Source organism: Varroa jacobsoni, unplaced genomic scaffold (assembly GCF_002532875.2).
Source record: "Varroa jacobsoni isolate VJ856 unplaced genomic scaffold, vjacob_1.0 scaffold_1338, whole genome shotgun sequence".
Classification (NCBI taxonomy): domain Eukaryota; kingdom Metazoa; phylum Arthropoda; class Arachnida; order Mesostigmata; family Varroidae; genus Varroa; species Varroa jacobsoni.
The window spans coordinates 209,073-234,760 of NW_019214240.1; the positions used below are offsets into that span (position 1 = coordinate 209,073).

General features: G+C 41.1%; 3 protein-coding genes across 4 annotated transcripts in view; 2 read left to right on the forward strand and 1 right to left on the reverse strand.

Annotated features, from left to right (window-relative positions):
- LOC111268955 (endoplasmic reticulum-Golgi intermediate compartment protein 1) overlaps positions 1-23,214 on the forward strand; it is a 67,370-nt gene extending 44,156 nt beyond the window's left edge. The window contains exons 3-8 of the mRNA XM_022848223.2: positions 3,790-3,878; positions 5,890-6,014; positions 6,349-6,520; positions 14,905-15,005; positions 20,823-20,945; positions 21,359-23,214. Of these exons, the coding sequence (XP_022703958.1) occupies positions 3,790-3,878; positions 5,890-6,014; positions 6,349-6,520; positions 14,905-15,005; positions 20,823-20,945; positions 21,359-21,466 (718 nt within the window). The 3' untranslated portion in view covers positions 21,467-23,214. The remainder of the gene's footprint in view (positions 1-3,789; positions 3,879-5,889; positions 6,015-6,348; positions 6,521-14,904; positions 15,006-20,822; positions 20,946-21,358) is intronic.
- Position 23,215: 1 nt separating this feature from the next.
- LOC111268954 (fidgetin-like protein 1) overlaps positions 23,216-25,688 on the reverse strand; it is a 17,400-nt gene continuing 14,927 nt past the window's right edge. Inside the window, exons 10-11 of the mRNA XM_022848219.2 lie at positions 24,591-24,697; positions 23,216-23,794 (exon numbers count right to left, since the gene is read on the reverse strand). Coding sequence (XP_022703954.1) covers positions 23,621-23,794; positions 24,591-24,697 — 281 coding nt within the window. The 3' untranslated portion in view covers positions 23,216-23,620. The remainder of the gene's footprint in view (positions 23,795-24,590; positions 24,698-25,688) is intronic.
- LOC111268959 (putative acyl-CoA dehydrogenase 6) overlaps positions 25,199-25,688 on the forward strand; it is a 4,723-nt gene continuing 4,233 nt past the window's right edge. Inside the window, exon 1 of one of the 2 annotated variants that reach the window (XM_022848229.1) lies at positions 25,199-25,508. The gene's annotated coding sequence lies outside the window, so the exon portion shown is untranslated. The remainder of the gene's footprint in view (positions 25,509-25,688) is intronic. The other variant, XM_022848230.2, reaches the window with a different exon arrangement.

Genomic DNA, 25,688 nt, shown 5'->3' on the forward strand with positions numbered 1-25,688 from the left:
AGAACATTTTTTATGTGGATAGTGTTAAATAATACATTTTTTTCGGAATATCAGTCGGCGTTATAATTATTTGAATGCTCAGATAGTACGATAATAGATGTGCCAAAATTTTTTTAACCCCTTTATTCAGATTTAAGATAAAGCACCCTGAAAATCAGTGCAATTTCTGCAAAGACTCGCTGTTCTTTATTATTTTATAACAATGAAAGTACAAATGCTATAAAGTGCAAAAGATGCAAAACGGTCTATGAAAACTTTGTGCCATCTATGATTAAGGTACATTATTAGAAGAGAGGGCCCAAAGATGGTCATGTCGCTTACGCTCTGAAATTCCCTAAACTTCTAAAATGCTTTTCGTAGCAATCGACCAATTATGGAAAAGAAAATTGCAAGATCGACACGTGGCTAGCCATCGTATCACCATCGAGCTAAACATCCAAAATTCAAATAGTTATGAACGATACAAAAAAAGAAACACGATGTTTGTTTGGGAATTTGACGAAAAATAAAATACGTGGTCGTATTCCCATCTCCTAAACTTCACCGAAGTCGAACGTTTTTTAAAGCGGTTGGATGAACAGTAGATCACATACGACAATAACGTGCTCTACAGCCTGTGACAAAGCCCAGACTGATGCCAAAGCAAATGATGCTATGTGTTTCGTGGGTTTGAAAATGAATCGTGAATTATTGTCACCTAGTTAGACGATTAACTGGGACCTTTACCGTAAACAATTAACAAGATTATAACAAGCCATTGAAGAAATCGACCAGAAGTTGTAGACAGAAAAGGCGTGACAATGCCAAATCACATACGTCTTCAGCTACCCGGCAAATATTGGGAGAATCTGGATAAGAAGTTCCTATGCATCCGCCATATAGCCCTGATCATTGGGTCATCGGACTACTATCTGTTTAGGTTGCCGCAGGATTCCTTTAATGGTATCCCTAGTTGTCAACTGAAAGGTGCAAAAACCACTTACTACAATTTTTCGCCAACAAGAAACAAACAGCGGTGAGATAGTGGCACTATACGAAAAATGGCAGAGAGCACTTGGTCAGGACGGTGCGTACTCCGTTTGGTAATATAAAAAATACTTGCTTGTATTTTGTTATGAAGACGGTCGGTACTTTTTCGACAAGCCAGTATATAGCTTAGATATGTAGGTAGGCGCCTCCTCCGTTTCCCGCGAAGGTTTTGCTTAGGCCGTAGTTACGAACCTCAGTGAGAGAGCTAGCCGGAATGTCGAAGTTCCAGTAGAGCTTCAACGAAACATCTATCGAAAAAGAATCGACGTTTATTGTAGGTTTTTTGCCGTGGCGAAACTTAGGACATATTGAAATTTCGCATTGGAACATGACAAATTCTGAGTAATCGAATATGCAAGTGTGCGTTTGACTTGGCTTTGTCTGTATTCTACTCGCGACTGATGAATAAATGAATCGACTGCGTGACACACGCAGCGTGAGATCGTTTTTTATTTTGGTGTGATTCTTGTGATGTCAATGAATGATGTCACACAAAATGGCTTTGGTTTGGTGAAGCAACATTAATTATTACAACAACAAACATTAAATAACATTTCTACAAATTTTAGGCCAAAGTGAAGATATTCTGACCAAAATAGGCCTTTCAACATACGGCTGTTGGACATTCATTGTTAAGCGCTTCGGCTGTCGTAGACATTGCGGTGTGCTGTTAAGTACTTTATGCTTTATAAAACTTTTTATATAGGCTATTTTACTTACAAATCATTGTGGTGTTCCTAATTGTTCATTGCTTACAGCGCCATATACGAAGAGCTGAAATTTTGAAGCTGACCATAATAATGAAGGTAGCCGCCACGAGTTGTATTTTCTAGAAACGCACTAAAAGCTGGTGACTTACTGAAGACGTAAGTTGAAATCCTCGCAAAAGTCGTGCTCCAGTCACATGAATGGATTTCTAGCGTTCACGTTTCTAGCGTCCTGTTCGAACGTTTCGTCCGTACATCTACGCATATGCACGGTAGACTCGTGTAACTTAATAAGAGTATGTGTAAGACAACGGAACCCACAGAATTCAACTTGGTAATCGTAGTAGCGTTTCCTGGTTTGTACGTGTGCGCATCTCGCGCATATTATACGTAGTCTCAGTATCGCTTCATAGAGAAAGTAAGGCCCGTAATGGGTGCCAAAGTCTACTAAATAGAATATTTGTACTCCAAAACTCGCTCAATAAGCAAAAGTTAAGAAAAAGAAAATATATTGGATGTCAATTAGCGATCTCAAAAACATTTTAAGCGAAATCGCTGGATTTATGCGTAAATATACAAGTGTATATCAAATATTTCTTCCATCATACAATAGGTGTTACTAAAAAAAAAAAAAAAAAAAAAAAAAAAAACGTACCAGTGTATGGGCTCGGTTTAGCCTCGTTTGTCCACATCAATCAACAAGCGAGCCTTTCGTTTATATAGCATAATGTATACGTCTACGAACGATACACAGCTTCGTTTCCGTTCCATCATCTATTGTAGCTGAATCGTCACTCTCTGAGAATTGACGTGGTTAAGCTACTGTTCGCCGAATTCAGCCATTATTGAGTGTTGACGCGCGGTGCCCCACAAACGCATGGTCCCTACGACTCATAATCGATAGGCCGCTTCGGCAGTAAGGCAAAGGAAGGATGTCCTCACTACTCCGCAATTCTACTAAAGGAAATGTCCTCCTAGATTCTTTTCTTTTGACTCTTTCCTCCTTAACGATGAGCACGTGAAGGAAATGGCCAGTGTGGCCAGGAACAACCCTTGACGAACCGTTTTTATTTCTGTTTCTGTTATGGCGCTACTTTGGACGACAATTACTTTCATCACTAGCAGCAGCGGCAATCCCACGCTAACGGTAATTATACTGTTATGCCGGCTAGACACAGATCGTTTCTTTCTATGATAATATAAACTGTTGGAAATGACTTTTTTCAATCTGAACAGTCTTTCGACTTGATCTTGTTTGCCATTCGCTATACGTTTCTTTGACGGGTTGGTCAATCGTCTGACACGTTCTTCGGGCCGTCATCCGGCACGATTCGTAGGGAAGCTGAACATCGTCAGAGATGTCAGAGGTAAATGTAGTGGATTTAGACGACTCGGAGAACGCTTGCTTTGTGACACGCCCAACAGTTAGATGATTGTCACACTGTAATATATGCAAATTTAAGCTTTACGTTTAAATAACAGAGGCCTATTATTATTATTATATAGTTCACACCTCGTTTGATTGCATCTATCTTGCTCGCCGAAAGATCGATAAATGTAGGTTCACTATTAAAGCAATTTTAGTCTTAGAAGAAAAACTATGTATGATGTAGTTTTGTTTATATGTTTATTATCGTTTGTGTCCAATGCATATAGGAGTACTGTAGAGAGACCTACTGTCGAAAAGTATTTGAGTATTTTAACCACTCTTCTAGCAAAAGTTCTACTTTAATTATCGGTAACGTGTACGTATTAAGACCCTACGGTGACCTCTGCACGTACACAAAGTCGAAGTCTATTGAATAACATTATTATCACGACGTTGTCATGAGGTCATCACAGTAATTAGACAGGTAACACTTTAGTGCACTCAGATATGAACCAATGACATTATATTTGGTAAACTTGTTTTCTAAAAATCAGCAATACAAGATTCGATTTCGTTACTTAAAGCTTACTACTTGTAAACTTACTTAAAACTTACTTCAAGCTACTACGAATAAACATATCGATTTTCTTAAGACTTGCAATTATGTCACGTTTCTGATTTCAGGGTGACTGAGTTGTATGTGGATAATCCATCTCCTTTGGAAAAAATCGCCGTGTTTCTCAATGTCTCCCTACCAAAGCTGCCATGCGAAGGTGAGTGCTGAAGCGGTGGTAATAAAATATTTTGCCTTTGACCTGCTTCACGTGACATTTATGTAGTTAGAATCACCACATGGTATCCGAGCATGATGGAAATATGTTATTGAAATACATTTGCGAGATAATAATTTCTCGTTATTGATCGTTTGTCCTGGCGATGCACCTTTTGATAAAGCCTGCGCTCAAAAGTAGAAAAATGTTTTTAAAATTTCTATAGAACCATGACATAATTACCCAATCGAAATCTTTGCCGATGTATGTAGTTCCTACAAAATTTTCCAGTCGTATACTATACACACTGCATAAGGTCTCTTGAGAGTTTGTTCCGCCCTGCACATACGGTGTTTATATACACATCATGTATATATATACTTGTATGTACATATCACACAGCTGTAAACTGAAAACTTTCAAAATGTTAAGAATTCTACTTCGTATTAAAATGTATTAGATATAGCAGTTCTAAGGCATATATTTACCCAATTAACGCATCGTTATATATATATATATATTTTTTTTTTAATCCAACTTCCACAAAAGCGAGTTATATCTTAGCTCATGCCCATTATTTTCACTCAGAAATATAGTACATTGTTTTTGAACCACAAATCAAGAGTCCATTGTAGATTGAAATAAGCCCACTCAAAGTGATAAAAGTACGAAAGCAGACCAGCTGATGGCCTAGAAAACATTTCTTATCTAACAATATACATGTTACGTGAAAAGATGATGACTCGACGTAGGCGGGTACTACCACTGAAAATGACTATCCTCCACCCAAGCAATCACGGCACTATACACGGTTGTCTTCCCTCGTAGACGTTCGTACTTGTTACGCTATAAAGGGCAAAATAAACCGATTTATTGTCGCGTGCTTTCCCCATGTGGAATGCACGCTCACTACGCAAATACTGCCGCGTGACTAACTTCAATACTTCACTGGAAAGGCGCTAAACGTCCTTGTTAGGTAAGCGACGTACAGTTACAAGTCTTTCATTCGTCTGGAGAAGACGAATGTTGAAGCCGAGCTATTGTTTCTTTGTAGTCTATTGCCTGTCCTATTGCTGTATTCCGGACCGTCAGACTGCGAACTTCCCAACATTATCATTCGCCCATGTTCGCCAACGTCATTACGGTTAAAGACGCGTCGAATATTCGGGCGTTCTTCAGATCTGTCCACATTGAGCTGAACAGAAAAGCGACAAGAAAGAAAAGGGACGATCAGGTATTCTTTCGATGTCGCTGCTGCGCGTCGATTATATGCGCCTAAAGTGGGGGGTCATAAATCCTAAAGTCATTCAGAAATCGTGCACACTGTAATTCCCTTTTTTTTTCTTTTTTTTCTTTTATTGATTCCTAACCAACCGAGTAATGGTAAGCATGCTGCTATAAACGCAGCAAATTTCTATCCAGCGGCATCCTGTAGATTCATAATCAGCAATGCAGAACGGGCACATTATCTTTCGCATTATCTGCTTTATAAGCGTCGCTTACTTTCACTGCGCAAATTACCGAAGCTCAAGCACATCGGCTTCATTCATTGACTAGATGATTCAGTTGCAATTTAAATTGATGAAATGGGTTTTCATCATATTAAAAACTTGAAGCGAACCGCAGTAACAGCGTACATATTCCTGTATGTAAAACGGTGTTTCTTCAAGGAGTACTCAAGTTGGTAATAACACTATAATGATATAGTATTTCAGCTGTATCGTATTTTTTGTAAAACAGATATGAGATGAATATCTATGTAAACATATTTATCGTACAAGGGGCACTTAAAGGGACGAACAAAACCTATAGGCGATCTTTTAGTGGGTACTGTCTTTAATCCTGTATAGTTTATGACGTGATGTTGACATGATGTCGGAAGTCATACAGGACTTTATAATATTATGCCCAGTTTTTTTTTTGAACGCAACAACATCCTATATCAAGTTAGTGTAATTTTCAGTTGTTGATGTCTACTGCTTTTTCATCGCGTTTTTTTCTATTTTCTGTTTAGTGGTTGGTTTGGACATTCAGGACGAGAACGGCCGTCATGAAGTGGGCCACATCGCAGACACCACAAAAACGGAACTTCATAATGGAAAAGGCTGCAACTTCGTCGCAAAATTCATCATTAACAAGGTACGTTAGGAACTGATTTTTTGATTTACTAGATACTAAGGCGATAAGAAACGACAAATGAATATATATATTTGAAATTTCGCGGACAGATTATTGCGTGCTAAAGAAACAACGATCTATCTGCCTATTAATTTCCTGCCATCAACTTATCAGCGGCGAGTTACCTCTGTATCGATTGAACTATATCACAAGCTGATCTCTACGACGAATTTACTTAAAGAAAAAATAGCGCTAACTGCTCCTGCATGTTAAAGTAACTAACCGGCGTGCGGAAGTAGCAAGACTTCCATAATGCTAAGCCAACTTATTGAATGGCTACGCCTGTCTTATACAGGTGCCAGGCAACTTCCATGTGTCGACACACGCAGTACGAGTCCAACCGGACGACATTGATATGTCACATGAAATTCATGCCTTAAGATTTGGCGACCACCTACAGGAAATCGAGCCATCTATCAAGGGCAGCTTCAACTCGCTCGCAAATCACGATAGAACTAAGTCCTCTGGTAAGCAAACCCAAAGCCGGTTTTCCTATGTGAAATTTCGTTTCAACATGTCACTTATATTCTACTAACAATGGATGCTTTTCTCGGCGTAACAACGTCTTCTTATAGATTAAACACCTTTATCTATTACTTCATGAACTCCTTCGAGGAACAAGTGCCACCACATTGTGATTTTCAACTTCCAGTCTGACTGAGATGGCCCAACACACATACACAATATTAAAAAAATACATTGATATAAAAAATACAAATTGATTCACTCATCTTATTTACACGGCTTTTTTTAATTTATTAAATTCATAAACATTGTAGAAATATAAGAATAAGGAAAAAATTGCGAGGAATTTACACAATCTTTTACGCTTAAATTACTACGTGAATAGATCGCAATAGTAGCTTTATCGTACGCGACATTTTACAACAGCGTACCCAATGTTGGATAACAAGCAAAGCTTGATGGGCGATAATGTTCGGAGTGGACTGCAGACGAGAATAGCGCGTCAACTATTTGGTGGTAGATGCGTGGATGCAGGTGGCGAGGACTACGGAAGTACACTCGAGACTCTCGTTGCCCATTTCTCCAGGAAAATCACCAAGACTGCTGCATCGCTAGCCCTGTACCCGATACGCCGCAGCTAGAATACATGCTGTTCAACCAGTGGATTCTACACTTGAAATTAATTTCCCCTTCCATGACTGGCCTCTCCATTAGCTCCTGAGAGAAAAGCGTTCGGGTCGCTCTTCTCGACTCGGCAAGGCCGTAGTTCGAGGTGTCGTTAGGCAAGCAGCGTGCGAGGCAATTTTAGGAGCGTAGTCTATGGGCACTGTTGATAACGAAAGCCCCCAAAAAAGGTGGAGCTGGGTTCTTTACAGGGAAAAAATGTGTATGCCCTCGTTCGGAAAAATGGATGGATTGGGGGTATCGTACATCTTCTAAGTTTTCTAAGGGACGCCGAAGAAGCACGTGAACGTGTAACCTTACCGGGACCGGCGAAATTTTCGAGCGATTCTCCTGCGACTATTAAAGCCTAGAAAAATGGAGCGGGAGCGACTCCGCGAATGGCAGACGCTTCAAGGAGCAGGCTCATTTCAATACATCGAAGCGTTGCGTGAATGAGAGTTTTTGTGGGAACGTAGGCACGGTATTTGACTCTAGGAGCAGACGTTCACGCAATCTTTTTACCGTCGACATATTGTGCTTACCGGAAATGGCACAGAGCCCGTGTAGCTATATGATAGACAGCACTGCATTGACGATTCTGGAAATGATTAACGTTGCGGCCGGTGACGGGCCGCGAAATCTGTTCTGCCTCGTTGGAAAGCTCACGAAGTATCTGATCTCAAACAGGCCATCTGTGACGAGCAAATATGGCTATATAATGGAAGAAATTACTCAGTTCCTACTGCATTAACGATATAAGGTTCTAACTACTGCATTAAGGGTGCGGATCACATTATACGAATCGCTACAGCTGCCAGCAGTACATACTCCCTCTAACACTGATCCAACTTACAGAAGTTGAAACTATCTCAGAAATTCATAGGCACCTCCGATAGAATTTAAAGCTGTCCCCAGGGGATTCATATGCATCTCCGTACAGCGTCGTGTACGCAAGGCTAGTGTAAGGTGCCCCAGTCAGAAGATCGTGCCGCCCTGGGTCGACGAGTTTCAGGGCTTGCACTCACAAAAGAAATCTTTTTTATTATGTCGGTGCCAGGCTGACGGCGACTGCCTTATGGGCCAATATGACTAGCTCTTTCGATAACCAGATAAACTTACTCATTTTGCGAATCCGACCGGTGATTCGCCGCCGATGCACTCACATTTCCTTAGGATTGCACCCGTTACCGAGAATGAACTTGAAGTCGTACAGCAAACGGCATTATCAAGATCCCATTTAGCCCGTGGTCCCGATGAAGAAAAAAACGACATAGTAAATCCTTTCGTCGATTGGCGCAGGCTGAATTCGACCACAAAACGAATTAGAATCCCGCTGCTCTGCTTCGACAATGCTATCAGTGCTCTCATGCGTGCTTGCTACTTTAGCACCTGAGAACTGCATGCCAAAGACTGTGACGCCGTTATGACGGATAACGCGAGCAGTCTGACATTATAGCGAATCACAGATTACCTTAGGCAAAACCCCCTCAGGTATTTCAAAACGGGTGTAAGACATACCTAGTACAATGGACTGGCTGAGCGTACGATTCGAAAAATCCCGCAGAGGTGGTGGCGGAAGAACAACCCTGTTTCAGAAACTACTGTTCTGGGTAGTGTTGTCGCTTAATACATCCTAACGTAGACGTCGTTCGAATTGCTCTTCAGGACTTCAAGTGTAGTCCAAAGCTGCTAGTAAGGATCCAACGGGTAATGCTGGGCCTTTCCGAGAAGTTGCAGCTGCGTAACCAACGCAGCATGTTGCGGAACATGCTTCGGCAACGCTGAATGTAAAGATGCACACCGCTGTTATGTCTTCATAAACAGTTTCCAAATTTATGTATAAGAGTTTGCATCAAACCGATGAAATCCCAGTTCATTGCGCCAATAGTAGCCTCGTCATTGTTCGTAAAATATACGTCTTTATATATATATATATACATTAGCGACGGTAAAGGCTTTTCTTTTTGCGAAACAGAGGCTCGCTTACGACATCAAAAAACCTGCAGTTGTTTGACAACTTTCGTTTACGTATATCACAAAGAAGTTGGAACGAGTTTTAGGATCTGTGCATTTATTTTCACTCATTATCCTTAAAAGCTGACACTTTGTACAGTCTGTATCATGATTTACTTCAGTCGAGTTCTTCATCGCTATCCTTAAATCCTCGTCCTACAATTTGTATCATCCCGCATGTTACAAGCAAATACAGTTCGCGAATCAAATTGTTTCCACGGCCTGTGTAGCGTTTGCTTAGCCCGATACCTTTGCAGCGGCAATATTGCTAATATGTGGGTATCTAGCCTCGTTTCGAAATGTCTATATTTGCTCTTTGGCTCGATAAAAACGTTTTACTCATTTGCTGTAGGCGAGTGGCAACCTTCTTTAGGTCATGCATTCCTTCACGTGTTATATGTCGGATGTAACATCTCACCTTGCGCTACCACGTGATTCACTTTCGTTAGCACCTACTAACACTGAAATAGAACGTCAGAGGCAGAACCAGTCACGCTAGCAGCGTACCATACGGAATGAGCGGACCGGGTGGAGGCAAACTGTGGAAAACAGTGAACGTGCAATGTCCAGTTCCACGCACGCGGCAGACAATTAGAAACACACACGCATGCGCACCCGAGCCTCACAGGCGCCTTTTCCCTTGTGATATATATAGGAAACATAATCGTATCAGATCTCCATAAGCAGGCACGTTATACAAACTGTTTGATTTATTTGCATCGGAGAACTTCAGTATCTACAAATTATCCACCTACGCGGCCTATTTATGAATGAGATAGGTTAGTTCAAAGCACTGATGGTTTAGAAATACATATGCGTGGACACATTTTTAGAGCGAAGAGATCAGCGAAGTACGATAGCTATTGTTGAAGGTTGTGGGAAAAGAATAGAAAGGGGATTGGGTTAGTGAATGTATTCGGCAACAGCATTTCGAAGTACTGCATCATTTATTTATATGCACTTGTGTACGAAACAGATTAACTAGTTTTGGTAGCCAATAATGATAATGGTATTCGGATTTCATAGGTTTTGCTTGTCGTAACGATCGTAGTTATTAATGTGACTGCCTAATCATACGTGCGCTCTTTGTACATAGTCACGAGAAAATACAAAAGATTAGGAGCAGTTGAAAACAATCGAGCTCGGCGCTACAGTGTAGAAGCGGTTGCGAAACAAGGCAAACGAAAGAGGCAGCGCAATGTATGAAAAGAGGATTTGGGGTCTGTTCAAAAGGAAACTGTTTTGGCGCACACAAGGGAGTGCTTGGTTGAAGCTTAGAAAAAGGCTTGTGCCTTTGCATATCTAGGACAAGACGTTGCATTGTCGGACACAGTCACCCCCGCGTGTCCCCTACCATCGTCGACTTGATGCCCCGTGAGTGGGTGCGTTCTTTTTCGGTCGACTTCGTATCGCACTTGCCCACCTCTGTCGTCAGGTGCAAACGACTCAGAGAAAAGTCTTCCGTCACCCCATCGTACCTTCGCTGCACCTACACGTTGTCCACCAGTTGTTATGAGACTTTTTTGTACGATGGCGGATTCTCATTTGATATAAGCGTTAGCTATGCTTCCAGCTACGAGCTTTAGATTTGGTTAAACTACGTGTACCGCCTCCTTAAGCTTGACCTGCTTGGGCTGAGTTTGGCCGGTCTAGGGTTAACAGGCGCACAATAAAAGAACTGTGGACTATGTCACTAGTGTAGAAAATTAATCGAAGAGTTAGAGAAAGCCTCACTTCATTGCACCCCAACCCCTGGCAGGGTTGTGGGGAATGAGAGAGAAAATGCGACCGGTGTCGAGAGCACAATGAAACCGAACTGAGAACGTCTGCTGCTGGAGATGAAATGATGTTGAAAACAGGATTTGGCGTCGTTAAACGTTAAGAGCTGCGGCGTACATGGAGCGGAGCACTTCCCTGCGCTGGCAGCGAATACCTGCTCACGCGTGCCACAGGACCCTGCAAGTATTATATTCGTATTTTTGTTCATGTATGTAGGTACTCGCGCACATGAGTACGAAGATTACAGAATGAGGAAGACAACGACGACGACGACGACGACGAAAGCAGAAGTCAGCAATACTAAATTACGTGGGCATCAGTCAAGCAATGGCATGGAGCTGGATGGAATGAACGAGTGAGTTAGGCAAGCAGTGAACACGCGTTTAATCCCCAGTGAGAGCAATAACGACGACGAGAGCAGCAGCAGGATGCAACGTAGCCTCTACTCAGTTGTTCTGTGAAACATAGGTGAAGCAGAGAATGGACTGAAGCCAGTTGCTTCTGATTGTGATTAAGCGTAAAAGAACTGAATATTTGGGTTGATAAAGACTGAGGTATGTGGAACATTTTTTTGCTTGTTGTTGTTGTTGTTGTTGTTGTTGTTGTCGAGTTCGGAACGGTTCAAATATGACACAAAGCCAGAAGTAAATAACTAATTTTATGTATTATATATTTTAAGGTATGTACCTTATTGTAGTTAAGGAGAAGTACAAGATTACAGCTTTTTAAGCCACAAAAAGGCGAGTGCTAAGTAGTTATCTGTTCATACGTATGTTCATTTGGAATGGCGGTCTACTGCAGGAGTGGCGGGAAAGGTGTTCATTTCATCTCGATTGCACATCAGTGACGAAAGCATCTAGACGTCATTACTCTAGTTGCTATTCTCACTGGAAGCCCTTGTCTGCAACGTTGACTTCAACGTAATGTTCTACCGTGTCCGTTTTATAATTAACATAGTTATTTTGAAAGCTTCACTAGCTTGTCAGCTGTACACATCCACCGTATACGTGGAGAAGCACAAATAGGAACAGGCTGCAAATTAGAAGCACGCGTGCTTTTTAGAGTACAGGTTTATTCAATTTTTTTAAAACAATATGGTTCTTTACTTTCGCTATGCTCACAAAAGCAAGCGTGTGTCTGTGTCTCGATGAAGGATTTCAGCGCGGCTAGCAAGCCACGCTGTAGGTTACTAATACGTGTCACTATTTGGGTGCTGCCCCATTTTGACTATTGATAACGATGAAGCTTTCAAGGTTACCATAAACTTCACGAAAACGTGTACCCCAGAACACTGAACATAGCAAAATTTACTCACGGCGACACGTGTTCATTGACTGGATACAGCCATTTATTAGGAATATTTTCAATACATGGACACGACGACAAAGACTTAACGCTGGCAGAGCATGCCAGAATTCAACACTCCTACTAACATTGGCAGGTGTCATTGAATCCAGTAGGATATACACAAAACAGATATAGCTGATGGGCGTCACAGAGGCATCTGATCTCTGCGGTGTGTATGTAGAACACGGTCCTTTAAAAAAGCATGTCATTCCTTATCTAGCGTGGAAATTATTGGTATAGCAGGTCGCGAAGTCGAGCTATTATGCCTAAGGTGGATCACTTTACCACATCCTACCGATGCCGGAAATTTACGTGAGCCTTCGCTACGCCTATTCTAAATACGGCTTAGATCGTAGTTAATAATATCAATTTATTATTATATTAATTAAATAAAGTTAATAACATTAATTGAATAGAGGTAAAATGAAAGTGCACGTGTATGCAGATTTAATAAAGAAACGCTTTCTGTCTTATAGCCATAAGTTGCAGACCCAGAATCGGTCTTCTGAGGGGCCCCCAAAATATTTTCAGCACTCTTGTAGAAGGTGTCAGTGGTAAAGATGCCATTTCAACTATTATAATCATTGTTACTATAAATATGCTCTCGACACAACTGCTGATAGTGATTCTAGTCGTTCCACGTTTCTGGCGTTTCGGAATTTTTTTGTGTAGCTGAATAACTTTTTGTTGAAATAAATTAAATGAGAAACACAGTTGAGGTAAAAGGAGACCAGTTTGTAATAGATGAGATTTCCAAGACTTTCCATGACGGTTAACCGGAACGTTACATCAGAAGCACTATGCTTTGGAAAAAAGACAATGATCTATGTTACTCTAAGTGTAGAAAGTATATCTACAACTTTTTGCAGAAGTTATTTTATTATTATTTTTTTTTAATTATTGTTATTGATTTTAGCCGAGGAGGAGCTCGTCACACGAGCGCTCTCTGAACGTGATTATTAGTGTTACCATGATCAATCTGTACGTACGAATGGCTACATGCAACGTGTCCAAATTGCATGTATTGTTTTGCTAGACAACTCTCAGTACGTCGTGCCTAATGATTCTTTTGACCTGAAGTTATCACGGCTCTGGCACTGATTTGATCGTCATACTATTATTAAGAAAGAAGCTTGACTTACTATTGTATGAATCAAGACCCTTATCAAATATAACGACAGAACAAATATAAGCAATATTGAACAATACTCTGAAACGATGAAAACGACTTATGTCATTAATGTCGTCCTGTGTTTTTCGAGGTAACCTGTATAAAGCAGCGATATACTGATCACGCTAACGAGCTCATCGCTCAGTATGGCTAAGGTCGCTTCAATCGTATAACGTCCATTTATCTTAGCAATTATATAATCATTCGAATTACATGAAAAAAACACATCTTTTTTTTGAGCACTTAGCTTACATTGGCCGTTCGAAGTCTGGGCAGGCACAAGTTCTGTGGGTTATTCTATATACCTCTCTCGAATCGCTAAAACTCTACTCGTATGGGTGTGGGTATAGAAGAAGTATGCATTGTTACGTTATAACTAATCTCTGCTGTTCGCCTGTATCGTGTTCATTTCTGCTTTGGCTATATATAAGTATACTGCTGTGCTGTCAGCCTGCTTTTTTCTTGTACTACATTCTTGTCATGTGTGACAGGGAGCACAACTTACTCGCGGAGTAGATCTATTTACTAAGCTTCGATCTATCTATTATATGCACGTGTTTTCTGTTCTGTCATGGTTGTGCTTTTGTGCACGTCTTCGTGCTGGATACTGCTTCAAATATCGGCAGATCTTTGCCAAAATCATTATTCTGTTGCCGCTATAGCGTCAATGGCAGTGGCGTAGAAATCGCATGTGATATCTCCACTGAATCACATGTACGCCTTTTCGTTCGCGGCAACAGCCTAAAAGTTAGACATACAGTGGCAGACTTTTTTTTTCATGCTGATATCTCTTTTTGTAGAGCATTCGTAGATAGATGAAAATGCCCGTGGCCGGACAGTGATCGGCAATTGAGTATCGGCAACTGCTGTGGGGCTACGTCACTATCGTACGCCTTACGACATTCCCGAAAAACGGTTTTATCAATTTAAGTCGCGCTCGGTTGTGGTGCGTTCACTTCACCAAAAAAGTAGCAGACGGCCTCATCGAAATGGACCGCCCTCGTATTTAATTGTACTCTTACTGACGTCACTAATTACCTAGTATTAATTGATCATTAGTTTGTTTGCACGCTTGTCAAGATAAGCTGGCTGATAAAATCGCTTCCGTACATTTCTAAACTAATTGGGAAAACTACCCTATTGTATACCTGAATCAATTTCAGTTTGCAGTGATAACTCTGCGAGAATATTGTTGTATACGCGAAAAAACGTACAGTGATGGAAGTATTTCGAATTCTTGTGCGCTTTATTATACGATGCTCGCATTGTTTTTTCGAAAAGAGAAATTTAGCTGCGGTATTTTACCGCTCTATGCCCTACCTATGGAAGTGCTCAATGATAATTACGTACGCTCCTCTAACCAGACGATTTTGCGCTTTTCTTCTTATTTCTGGAACCATCGCGCGTGTTAAGGCAAGGAATCGCATGATTACATTATGAAAATTGTGCCCACGGTCTTCGAGCAGTCCTCATTGGAAGAAGCCGTCGCATATCAATACACCTACGCCCACAAGGTATGTCATTGTTGAATGACCAGGTCGCCACTATCGGTATGCTCCTGTTACGACAAACGCGCCCCATCTCTGATTTCGGAAGTTCGTTGAAAAACATGTATAAAACACACAAAAGTAATAAATGAATAAACATGACAAAATAACGCACTATATATAGCACGGAATATGCGAAAAAATGTTCATCTGTTTTTGCAATGTTCTTACAAACGCTGCTAGTAGCAACTAGCAGAACATAAAGGCATGCTATGTCAAGATTTAATATTCTTCCGTGCCTTACATGAATTTTATGTAACGTATGATAGCGTACATAGTTGTCTAAAGTTTCTAACACAACAACACAAGTAGGTAAGGAACGATCGCGTGCACTCGCTTACTGCTGCCGTTTTCAACCATCGTTTACCGTAAATGATACGTGAAATCATTTTCGTGCAACTGTGAATTTTGCCATTTCATGGCGTCGACTGTGCATATGTTGGACGGTTGTAGATGTGCTGTTGTCAGCGGCATCATTAACGTGTGCCAATATCATCAGAGTGAACAAGCGAACGGGTGCTGGGTGGGAAGAATAGATAAATGATTCTGCAATAATAACAACTATGCCTAGTGGTTTCTAAAAGCGCGTGCAAACGTGGGAGTGAAAGACGTCATTCATGACTAAATTGGCGAATACGGAACTCTTTTCCCTTGCTCGCTTGGGAATTGTTCCGTGTCACAGACTCCGTAACGTTGAAACTCGCGCGTGGGTGCCTCCCACACAACTGTTGCCCTCCAACCGTTAATATTTCTATTATTGTAGTACTACACCTACCTTTCTACTTACTACACTCGCGTAGTAGGCTCTCTATGTGGGAACAATCGTTTATAGCCGTCTATTGTTCAACGCACGTTGCTTCATTCTCATTGAATACTATCTTTATCAGAGCAGCATGCTTTGACCCACCGCCCTCGTTTGACGTCGTCGTGTTGACTACAAGATTACGGCCGACAACTTGACAATCATCTCTGCTTCGTCGCTCCATACTCCGGTGTAAGCATATATAAAGTATATGGATAGCGACTGTTAAGAACTAGATATGTGTCGTGCCCTATACAGAGCAATATCCATACGCGCGTAGGGTGCCAATAAGTTGAACCCTTGCACTAATTTGCTTTCTTGCTTGCCTCTCCGTTGTCGTGCTTTCTGAATCTCACGAAGTATAACACAGTCACATATATATACATGCCGGATGCATTGAGACAATATTAATACCCATTCTACTGATGTCGTATAACCGCAAGCTATGTAAGCATCGTCATAATCAATGAAAGCGCTTTAAACTTCACGTTGATTATACTTTGCACTCATCCAGTGTCATAGATTCGACTTCAATAGTAAGCAAATTCATTGCTGACAGCCACCGTCGACCCCAACTTGAACGACAAATACAACAATAACATTACGATGTACAGCAACAGCCACGACGATGAAAGGTACAACCATAACGTCATGGCGACAACCGTGACATCATCAACAACAACAAGAACGGAGCTGACGACTTCCTGGCGCTCGGCCTGAGTAAGTGGGTAACCTATGGCTCACAAAAATCACCCACGCACTCAAACAGTAGAAAGGGGCTAAGCTAATAGGCCGCTATGCAAAAAAGTGTAACGGAGGGGCGAGAGGGGGTACAACGAAAGAAAGACGGGTGCGTACTTACGCTTGCGCAAGTGTACAGCGATAGTTATACTTAGGCGTAGCGTTAAAACAGAGGTCACTTCCGCATGCGTGGCCTCCTACGAGCGCAGGATCTTTTGGCAAATCGTCCGTCCTGCGCACTGCAACCTGCCGTCCCCCTCCGCTGTACCTTTATCTATCTCATTTCCAAGAACCCCAAACCCGTGGCCCTTCAGAAACGGTTCCGTTAACGGTGGCGGCAGCGACAAACAAATCGGCTCTATACTCTTGAAACAACCAATTTGTCTGTGTGCGCGCGCGCGCGCGCGCTCGCGTGTGTGTGTGTGCGTGTGTGTGTGTGTGTGTGTGTGTGTGTGTGTGTGTGTGTGTGTGTGTGTGTGTGTGTACGACACAAAAGTTCCGCCGCTCGTTCTTTATTTTTATCTCTGGTGAGCATCAGGAGCAATCGTGCGGACCCTGTCAGGTGAAAGAAGATGGCATAGGCTATGATGGCTTCATTTAACTTTATAAAAACATGCCGACTGCCCGCACGGTGTATATCTATAGATACAGTACCTGAGAACAGATGGTGGCTGAGTGTGTTTTGTGTTTCTGGAGCTCTTTTTTGTGATGATTCCTATAGCTAGGATAGCACGTCTCGATTGATAGGTCAATGGTAATATGAAGGCGAGTCGAAAGCTGTCGTATTGATGCTACGATGAAGGTGTCGAAGGAAACACGTGAATAGGTAGACAGGTCGGGCAAGACGTAGCTTTGACTACCTTTTTGACTCCAACTTTAGTGTGGATATGTACCGCATTTCCCGTAAATACTGATGACCGATATTTAGCCGCTCGCATATGTGATATGTTTTGTGCTGATTAAGAAAGCTGATATTAGATAGGAAAATAGAGGGTTGAAGGTAACAAAAACAACTGTAAGATGATCAATTAAGCTGTCAAGCAAAAAAAAAGCTTCCTAAAGGTGACCCTACAAAGCGCGTATAGGGCAGGCCAAAGTTTCGCGAAATCAATGCGGTATCGGACATTAACTGTAGGCAGACTGTATTCGTTTAAAGTATATAATTTCGCTTAAGTCACTATTTGGTATGTAAAGTCTTCTTTTTTGATTAATTTAAGCCAGTTCTATAAGAGTGTCCGCAGTTTTTGCTTACTACCAGTTTTGCCGACTACCGACCGGCGTAGCTATTGTCAAGGCCGCTGTTTTTTCAAAAAGTTGCCGCTTGTTGAAACTTGCTATTGCTATTGCTATCATTAGTGCTAAACAAGTCTAGGACAAAAACATCTAAACCGCAGTCCGCCCACTTCCAGACAGCTTCCTTCGAAATTCCTAAACACTCACACACGTAAAGCCAGCCAACGTATTAGTTAGCCAGACTCACCTGAGTCTGTATGCATGCGGGTTTGTGCGTGCTATCTGTCCCGTGGATGCGTCAAGGACATGCTCGTGTATGATAGATTCGGTGAAATTTCAACATGAGACGACGAAGATGGAAAAAGTATTAAACAGTGATGCTAGTAGTATGAAATCTATCGCTTATGACGTTTTACGCCTACATAAAACTGACATATCATTGAGAACAGTTAAAGTTTAGAAACAGGCCCAAGTTAAGTCGAACAAAAGGCCGATTGGAAACATGTGAAAAATAGCATTGAATATCGTATTTTGTGCAGTAATAACAAAAGGTTAGTTGAACTGTAACATGTGAACGCTTTTCCGGTCCGGACGGGCGTTGTCTTCCGTTGTTTTATGAGATGACATTCACCCCTTGCCACCATGGAAAGGATTCAAGATATAAGTTGAGCCACTTGACATACATGTGTATGGTATTTGAATCGAAAAATAGGTAAGGAAAAGCCTGATTATACCGAGAATGGATGCTCTGCCTTGAAAATGTGGTGCGAAAGAAAAAAAGCTAAAGATACCATCAATTCTCGTTATTTGCAGAGTGATTGACAAACCTACTTCAAAACGTATGAACAAGTATCTCCCAAACTTGAAGACAATTTCTCAGGACAATCGATACGACCACCAAATCTATATTTTATTAAAAAGTTATAGGCAAAAATCGTGTGTAGATGATATATGCTTATCGAGATGCTTTCGTGCGCTGTTGTAGCAGTCATAGAACAATATGTAAAAATCGCATGATTGCCTTACGCATACGTGCACCATTGTAAAAAACACTTGAATAAAGAATCTTACTATATAGCCCTCAGTAAGACCTAAGACATAAGACTAGGAATGCAAACGGTAATGAATCGTCAGCTGCTGAAATTTGCCGCTGCCCGTGCCCGAGACCAACTTTCAATGGAAAGGCGTACTGCTATCATAGCTTAATTTCTAGAAAACATTTTGCAGCAACTTGGGTCGAAGACATTAACATGACTAAAGTGCACAGATGTCGGTGCTCTACCACTAATGTCCAATTGTTCGACATTCACGTTGAGAACAGCAACAGTTATCCCTCCACCTTTTTTGCCGTTCGGGTGACACCATCGGCCTATTTACCTTCGGCGCATTTTCTGAAAGTGCGCCCACGCATGTGTATGCATTTCAATGCATATATATTCTCCGTATGTTGCCTACTTGGGCAACCAAACCTTTCTTCTTGCATCTCCAAGGTTTCCAAGGCTCCCAAGGCCCCCCTGGCAACAGCTTACGAAGTATGCACGTTCCTATAATGTTGTATCGTATGCCGCATAGTATATCCAAACGGAAGCTGAATAGAGGGAATAATAGCTACCTTGTTCACTGAGTACACTTTCGAGGCCAGCAAGCTTAACGGGTTTCATTCGCTGACTTATTTCTTCGGTTGTTGGCCGAAAGCAGAAGGACTGCAGGAAATTGGGAATAGGCTCTATGGGAACAAGGCAGCAGTTACGAGGGCCTGCAATAACTTGGTTGGTTAGCTGAGCAAACTGAAGCAAAATGGTGAGAAACCATGGAGAAAGGGTAACCGATGGAATGCCTTGAGTCCATGGCTGAAATCTAGCCTTCACCTCCCACGCGATAGGACGTCGCAGTAATGATTGTGTTCCTCCCGGAAATGCCGCCCTTTAGCGTCACCACTAAGGCAACCTATAAAGATCAGCTAAAGAAAAAGGGGCTTTTTGAAAGCCTGCTGCCTGTCAGTCCACTTAATAACTATTACTACTAAAAACGTATAGAAGTAGAATTACAATTTCGAGGACGACAATCTGCTATCCGATCTTGTCCTATAAACATGCCTGGCTTCATTCGCTGAATCACCTCCCCCGATATGATATGAAGAATATGCCGCTCGTGAGCGGGAAATTCACTTACAAGAGTATATATATTACGTAAGTACTGCCGGTACGGATATGAATTTGATACAGAGTTAATTTGTGCTATCCATGTGATTCTGTAATAGTTTATCATTATATCACATAGACCAAGTTAAAATGTGTGAATGCTGGAGAGTTGTATCTGTGGAATAGGCGAAAAAAAATGACGCGTTCTGTTTAATGTGCCATCGTATGATCACCAAAGCATACTAGACAAACAGATACTCACTCAAATATAAAGTATGGCATTCATGAATGGTAGAATCATTATATCTCTGTGACCGTCGTTGTAAGATACGCTCGATGATATACGCAGCAGTCCTAATGGGGTGGAAAAAAGCGACGTCTAGTGATTAACAGCACAGGTGAGCTGTTAATTAACGCTAGTAGTTTTCCTTTTGATGTGCTAGGACAAGATACGTTCTGTATAGAGGATACAACCGATGTACTAATGCAGATATCTTCAGCTTAAAGTTATTGGTTAACTATATTGGAGGCTATGTGCCGAAATCAAGTTCGGATCAATCGAAGACTCGAATTGGCCGTAGCGGATTTCTCAGCTGAGTTCATCACGTTGGAGGGACAACTTCGTTTCGACTAGGAATCGACTATCATTAAAAAAGCTCATTCAGAAATGACTATTATGGAGCGAATACAAAAAGTATTCATATATCTTCAGTTATGCTTTGCAGTCTTTATATAAATGGTACAACCCTTAATGCCGCCTTATAAGAAATGTCGTGCTTTGTAGCTGCTTGCTGAATCATTTTATCTGTACCTATATATAATAAATAATATAATAATTTCTGTGCCTTTACTTGGCTCGTTTTTCAGAGTTACCTAACCATGTCAATCACGGGTCGTATCATCCCGGCTATCTGGTTCAAATATGATTTAAGTCCAATCACCGTCCGCTATCATCGAAGAGGGCAGCCTTTGTACAGCTTCTTGACGAACGTGAGTTGAGAGAAAACAATACCTATATACTTGTTTTTTAAAAACGACTCGAATATTCGATTTAGGCTCAACTTGCTTCTTCTAGGGAAATCGATAGAAGTCGACAAGTTTTTTTTGTCATACAGTATAAATCATGCATACCAAAAATCCCCTTCAATTCAACGATTCCTTCGTTTTTATATTTTCGATTTATTATCGTGCCGTAGCTATTTCTAAATTCATTTTTACTAAGTAAGCTTCCTCGGTTTGATTCTGACCCGAATGTTTCATTTGTCCATTTTGAATAATTTTACTGCTTAATTTACCAGGTTGTGACAAAGATACAATTAAGATGCAGCATTAACATTTTGCTCTTGCTTTTGCCTTCTTTGCCTATGTTACTCTGGCGATGTTCCTGCGGATCGTTACGACAGGGTTGTGCAATTGTCGGCGGAACTTTCACTGTCGTTGGTATCCTGAACTCAATTTTCTATACGGCCAGCGAAGTGTTTCGTAAATTCGAGATGGGCAAGCTAAGCTGAGCATCATCTTCAGATAAAAATCGATTCGAATAGAGCACGGAACCTACCCCTGTGATCATACCTACTAACAGGTTCTACGGGAAATGACAGAAAAAACGACCACATCATAAGAATAAGCAGAACATTTCATTGCTGCCTTCTACAGATACGCGACTCTAGCTAAAGTGTATCGACGAAACATACTAAACTATTAATTTGTGTTGACTCTTTCGAAAAAAAAATATGATTTTATACAAGTATCTCATAATTTGCGCGTTTAGCTGTGGACATAGTTATAATATATATGGTTCGGTTATGACATACATTTTCCGTTTCAGGCATACAACTACACACACGAACATATATATATATCTATATATGCATGAGGAATTTAAATCCCTCTGAAGACAATAGACAAAAACATCAAATCAAAGCAATTTCCTCCATCACCCTAATAGGAAGATCATTTTTCATATATTTCGTTTATTATACACAAATGACTCATGTTAATAATATTCGTGTTATAGGAAAATTAACCAATGACGAATGCCAGGACGCCTAGATATATGAAGTGGTCTAATAATGAAACAAAGAATCCCTGGATGCTACCGAAAGTGGAAATGTCGTCTGCGTTTCTACTATAATACCGATTATCTGTTTTCTAAGACGTATGTTTATTCTTCTCGGCTTCGAGGGATCTTATGCATTCCAGTGTGTTATGTGTTTCCATGCAAGATCAGATTTCTTATTATTGTACCTGGATACGCACGTATAGAATATTTTAGCTGCGTGCATTCGATACGGGCTCACGATATGCTGCACACTTATCGTTTCCTAGTTACGCGTGCGAGGCAGGAATTGTATAATAGGGGGCGGAACGACGGCAAGTAGGTTGTCATAGCGGAAAAACCGGATCGTGTGGGACTCGACTGGAGTTATGCTTTACATAAATAAAAGACGATCTGAGCCAAAATAAAATGCATCGTTATAAGCACACATTTTGTAGACCATAGCCGTACAGAGGAGCCGGTCGGTGAGACTGAATCTACCTGTCTCACTGACACACTTGAGTATGTCATTTAGAATGTACGACGCACTTGTATTTTCAGGCGTAACAGAATAGAAGAACTAAGGGAAAGGGAACAAAGCACAAAAACAAAGATATATGCTCCCGTAAATCCACTAGAAAAGTATTACGAGTATTGGAACCAATTGTACAGAGGAAGAGCTAGACAGCCAGACAGGAAGGAACAGAGCAAGGGGAGGAGGACCGAGCGGGAGAGGAAGCCAGAGAACAGACAACTTCGCCTTATAATGTCATGTCCATGCTGCCCGCCAATGTAGTGAAACAAGAAAAGTATCTGTGCGCCTAATGATGTTAATTATTACAATATCATTAGGCGCACAGATACACGATTTTATATATGGACCTGTTTGGTTTAAACAAACAGAAATACGACGAAACACACAAAAATGGAAATACCTAATATCGAAAGGCTACTACTAAAATAAACTAGATACCTAACGAACGAGTAGCGGTTCCCCGTTCAAATGGCGACGATTGAGGCAGATTAAAAGCGGTTAATACCCAACATGAACCCACGGAACCTTTCGCGACGGCCCGTGACCCACCCGGGGGGGAGGGGGCACCATTTTTATTTCACCTAGTTTATAAATACACGTGTTGGGGGTAAGCTGTGTGAACGTATATACTTTATGAACAAGGTATTTAAGTAATAAAAGAGAATTTAGACAAACAGGGACACACAGTTCGGCCTCTTATTTCCATCATAGATTTATTAGCCCTGCGGTCGTCTTTCCATTGAGATAAGACTAAGTTATGTAATTTGTAATTCACCAGAAAAAGCCTTAACAGCGACGTATGCATTTATGAAGATTTCATAAAAAATCAATTTTCTATTGATTTCTCAGACCCATTGTGCCATGCCATAAGTAAGCTTCTGTAGCGAAATAGGTTGCAATGGATAGGTGCTATTACCGATCCGCGAGCTAATCTGAGCAACGATGTAGTCAAGAGAAGTTTAGCTCTGCAAGAGGATATACAACCAGAACCAGTCGCGTACAAATATCTAAGCATGTTATGGAATCCGGTATCCTGCTAGAATCCCATCTAACATAAGTGCCATACTATGCGAAGACTGGTGGGTCGGCGGCTTAGCTGTCGGTAACAGGTTCTGCGCTATTCCCGGGGTCGTTCGATTCTTCAGTGTAAACGCAACAACCAAACTGCTGGTTCCATTTCTCGTAATCGGCGAGACAGGACTCACTCACTGATGGCCGTATAATCCGAAGAGCCGCCAAGAAGTCGCCTAGTACAACGGGACGAATCTGTAGATAACAATGTGAATCTTTAATTTCAGGAACTAAACAACCAGTCTTTATACGTATCTGTTATTCTAGATAGCCATTTCGGAGAAAATCGTTCGACTGAAACAGCACGATCCGTTTTCTGCAGCGCTAATTGAGAAAACTGATCTTTTAATTGTCCTGCTATCTATTCTCTCAAAGAAAACTTCGCTGAGATACTTCAAAGCTGCAGTAAAGGTTCTAATTCATTTATCCGACCCAGGGGTAACCTCAAAAATTGATATGTAGTTAAATAATGAACAATGAAATTTAAACTGGATTTTAAAAAGCAGGAATCCTTTCTGACACAGGTATATATCTCTACAATTAGAATACATTATAAATTATAGAACGCATGGCCAGACAAGCCAGCGCATGCAAAATCTGTACCGTTTAGAAGATCGCAGGAAGTATCTGCAAATACACGTACGCCATTTCCACAAGTTGTGTTTACAGAGTGCGAGTTAACATGAATTTTGGGATAAATTCACTCATTATGGCGAAAACGCTAGAGCAACTAAAAGCACATGAATCTACCGTTTTGCTCTAGTCCCAGGTCGTAAGCATGAACTGCCCAGTATTGTATATGCATGAAGTTTCATTATATGGAAACTTCTGCTCAACTGAACTTTTTCAGCAGCTTGAAGTCTTGCTTCTACAAAGCCTTCCCAGAAACAGATTGATAAAATAAGAGTGCCGAAATGAATTCGTTTTTTACTGGATGAAGATCAGGGTAAAGGAATAAATCATGAGGAAGTATGGACATAGCTTGTGTTACGTTATCTAAGGTGAGTGAACTGAGGTCAGAAGAATCGTCGTGCAGCTGTCGAACGGGCATCATAGCTGCTTCGCGGCAGAGGTTATCGACATCAGCACCCGAGTACCCTGTGAATGAACAATTTCTGCCTGTTACTTTGGTAAATACATATATTCGGATAGACAGCTTCTTCAAACGTATCAATATAGAAATTACCGGTACTTATTTCATGCACTATTTTCAAGGTTTTAGGATATTCATATTTCTAGTTTGTATTGTACGCGATAGTATATCAAATCGTTGTTGTTCTTAAAAAGTCTTGGATGAATGATAAAAATATCCCGTTTCATATACAGAGGTATTTTATAATGAGTGTGTCAATCACCTCCAGACATCCTTAGTTTTCTTGCTAGCATTGATGTCCGTAGTCAATTTCCAGAGGTTCCAACCTCATATCATGAAAAACTCAGTTCTCGAAGCCAGTAAAACTTGTTTCAAACGTTCGCATGGTCGTACAAAGAATGACAATCACTATGCTTGACTAGTGCAATTGGCTCAACAATCGGCAGCGATAGCAGCGTTGCGGGAAAGGGTAAATAGGGCGAAAGACGTCATAGAAGCGGAGGAATTTTAGCGACGCTGTCAGCTGATGTCGGTTGCGTATACAACAACGTGCAAATAAACTTTCGATAGTCAAAGTGAGAATACTGAAATTAACTAGAGGACGGAACTAGCGGGATATTGGCCTTCTAAGATTCGTGTTACTACCCAAAAAGCAATACAAGTAAAAAGTGCTACAAGAAACAGAATACAAGTTATAGTTAAGCTACTTATAATTAAGGAAGCATTGTACTCAAGGCTATAAGGAGGTGACGACGTAAGCAAAGAGTTGTTTAATTCCTTCTATCTCTCTGTGTGTGTTCGTTATTCATTAGCTAGGTAAGTATTACTCCTACGAAGTGGAAATCGACGTTATTCTTTGAGTATGACATATGTAGCACGTTAAGCTCAGTTGTAGCTGTCAGTTTTACATAAGTCCATACAAGAAATTAGTCGAAAAGAAGTTATTGCAACTTCGTGAAGCGTCTTGTGAGATGGCGAAAAACAATGGAAAACGAG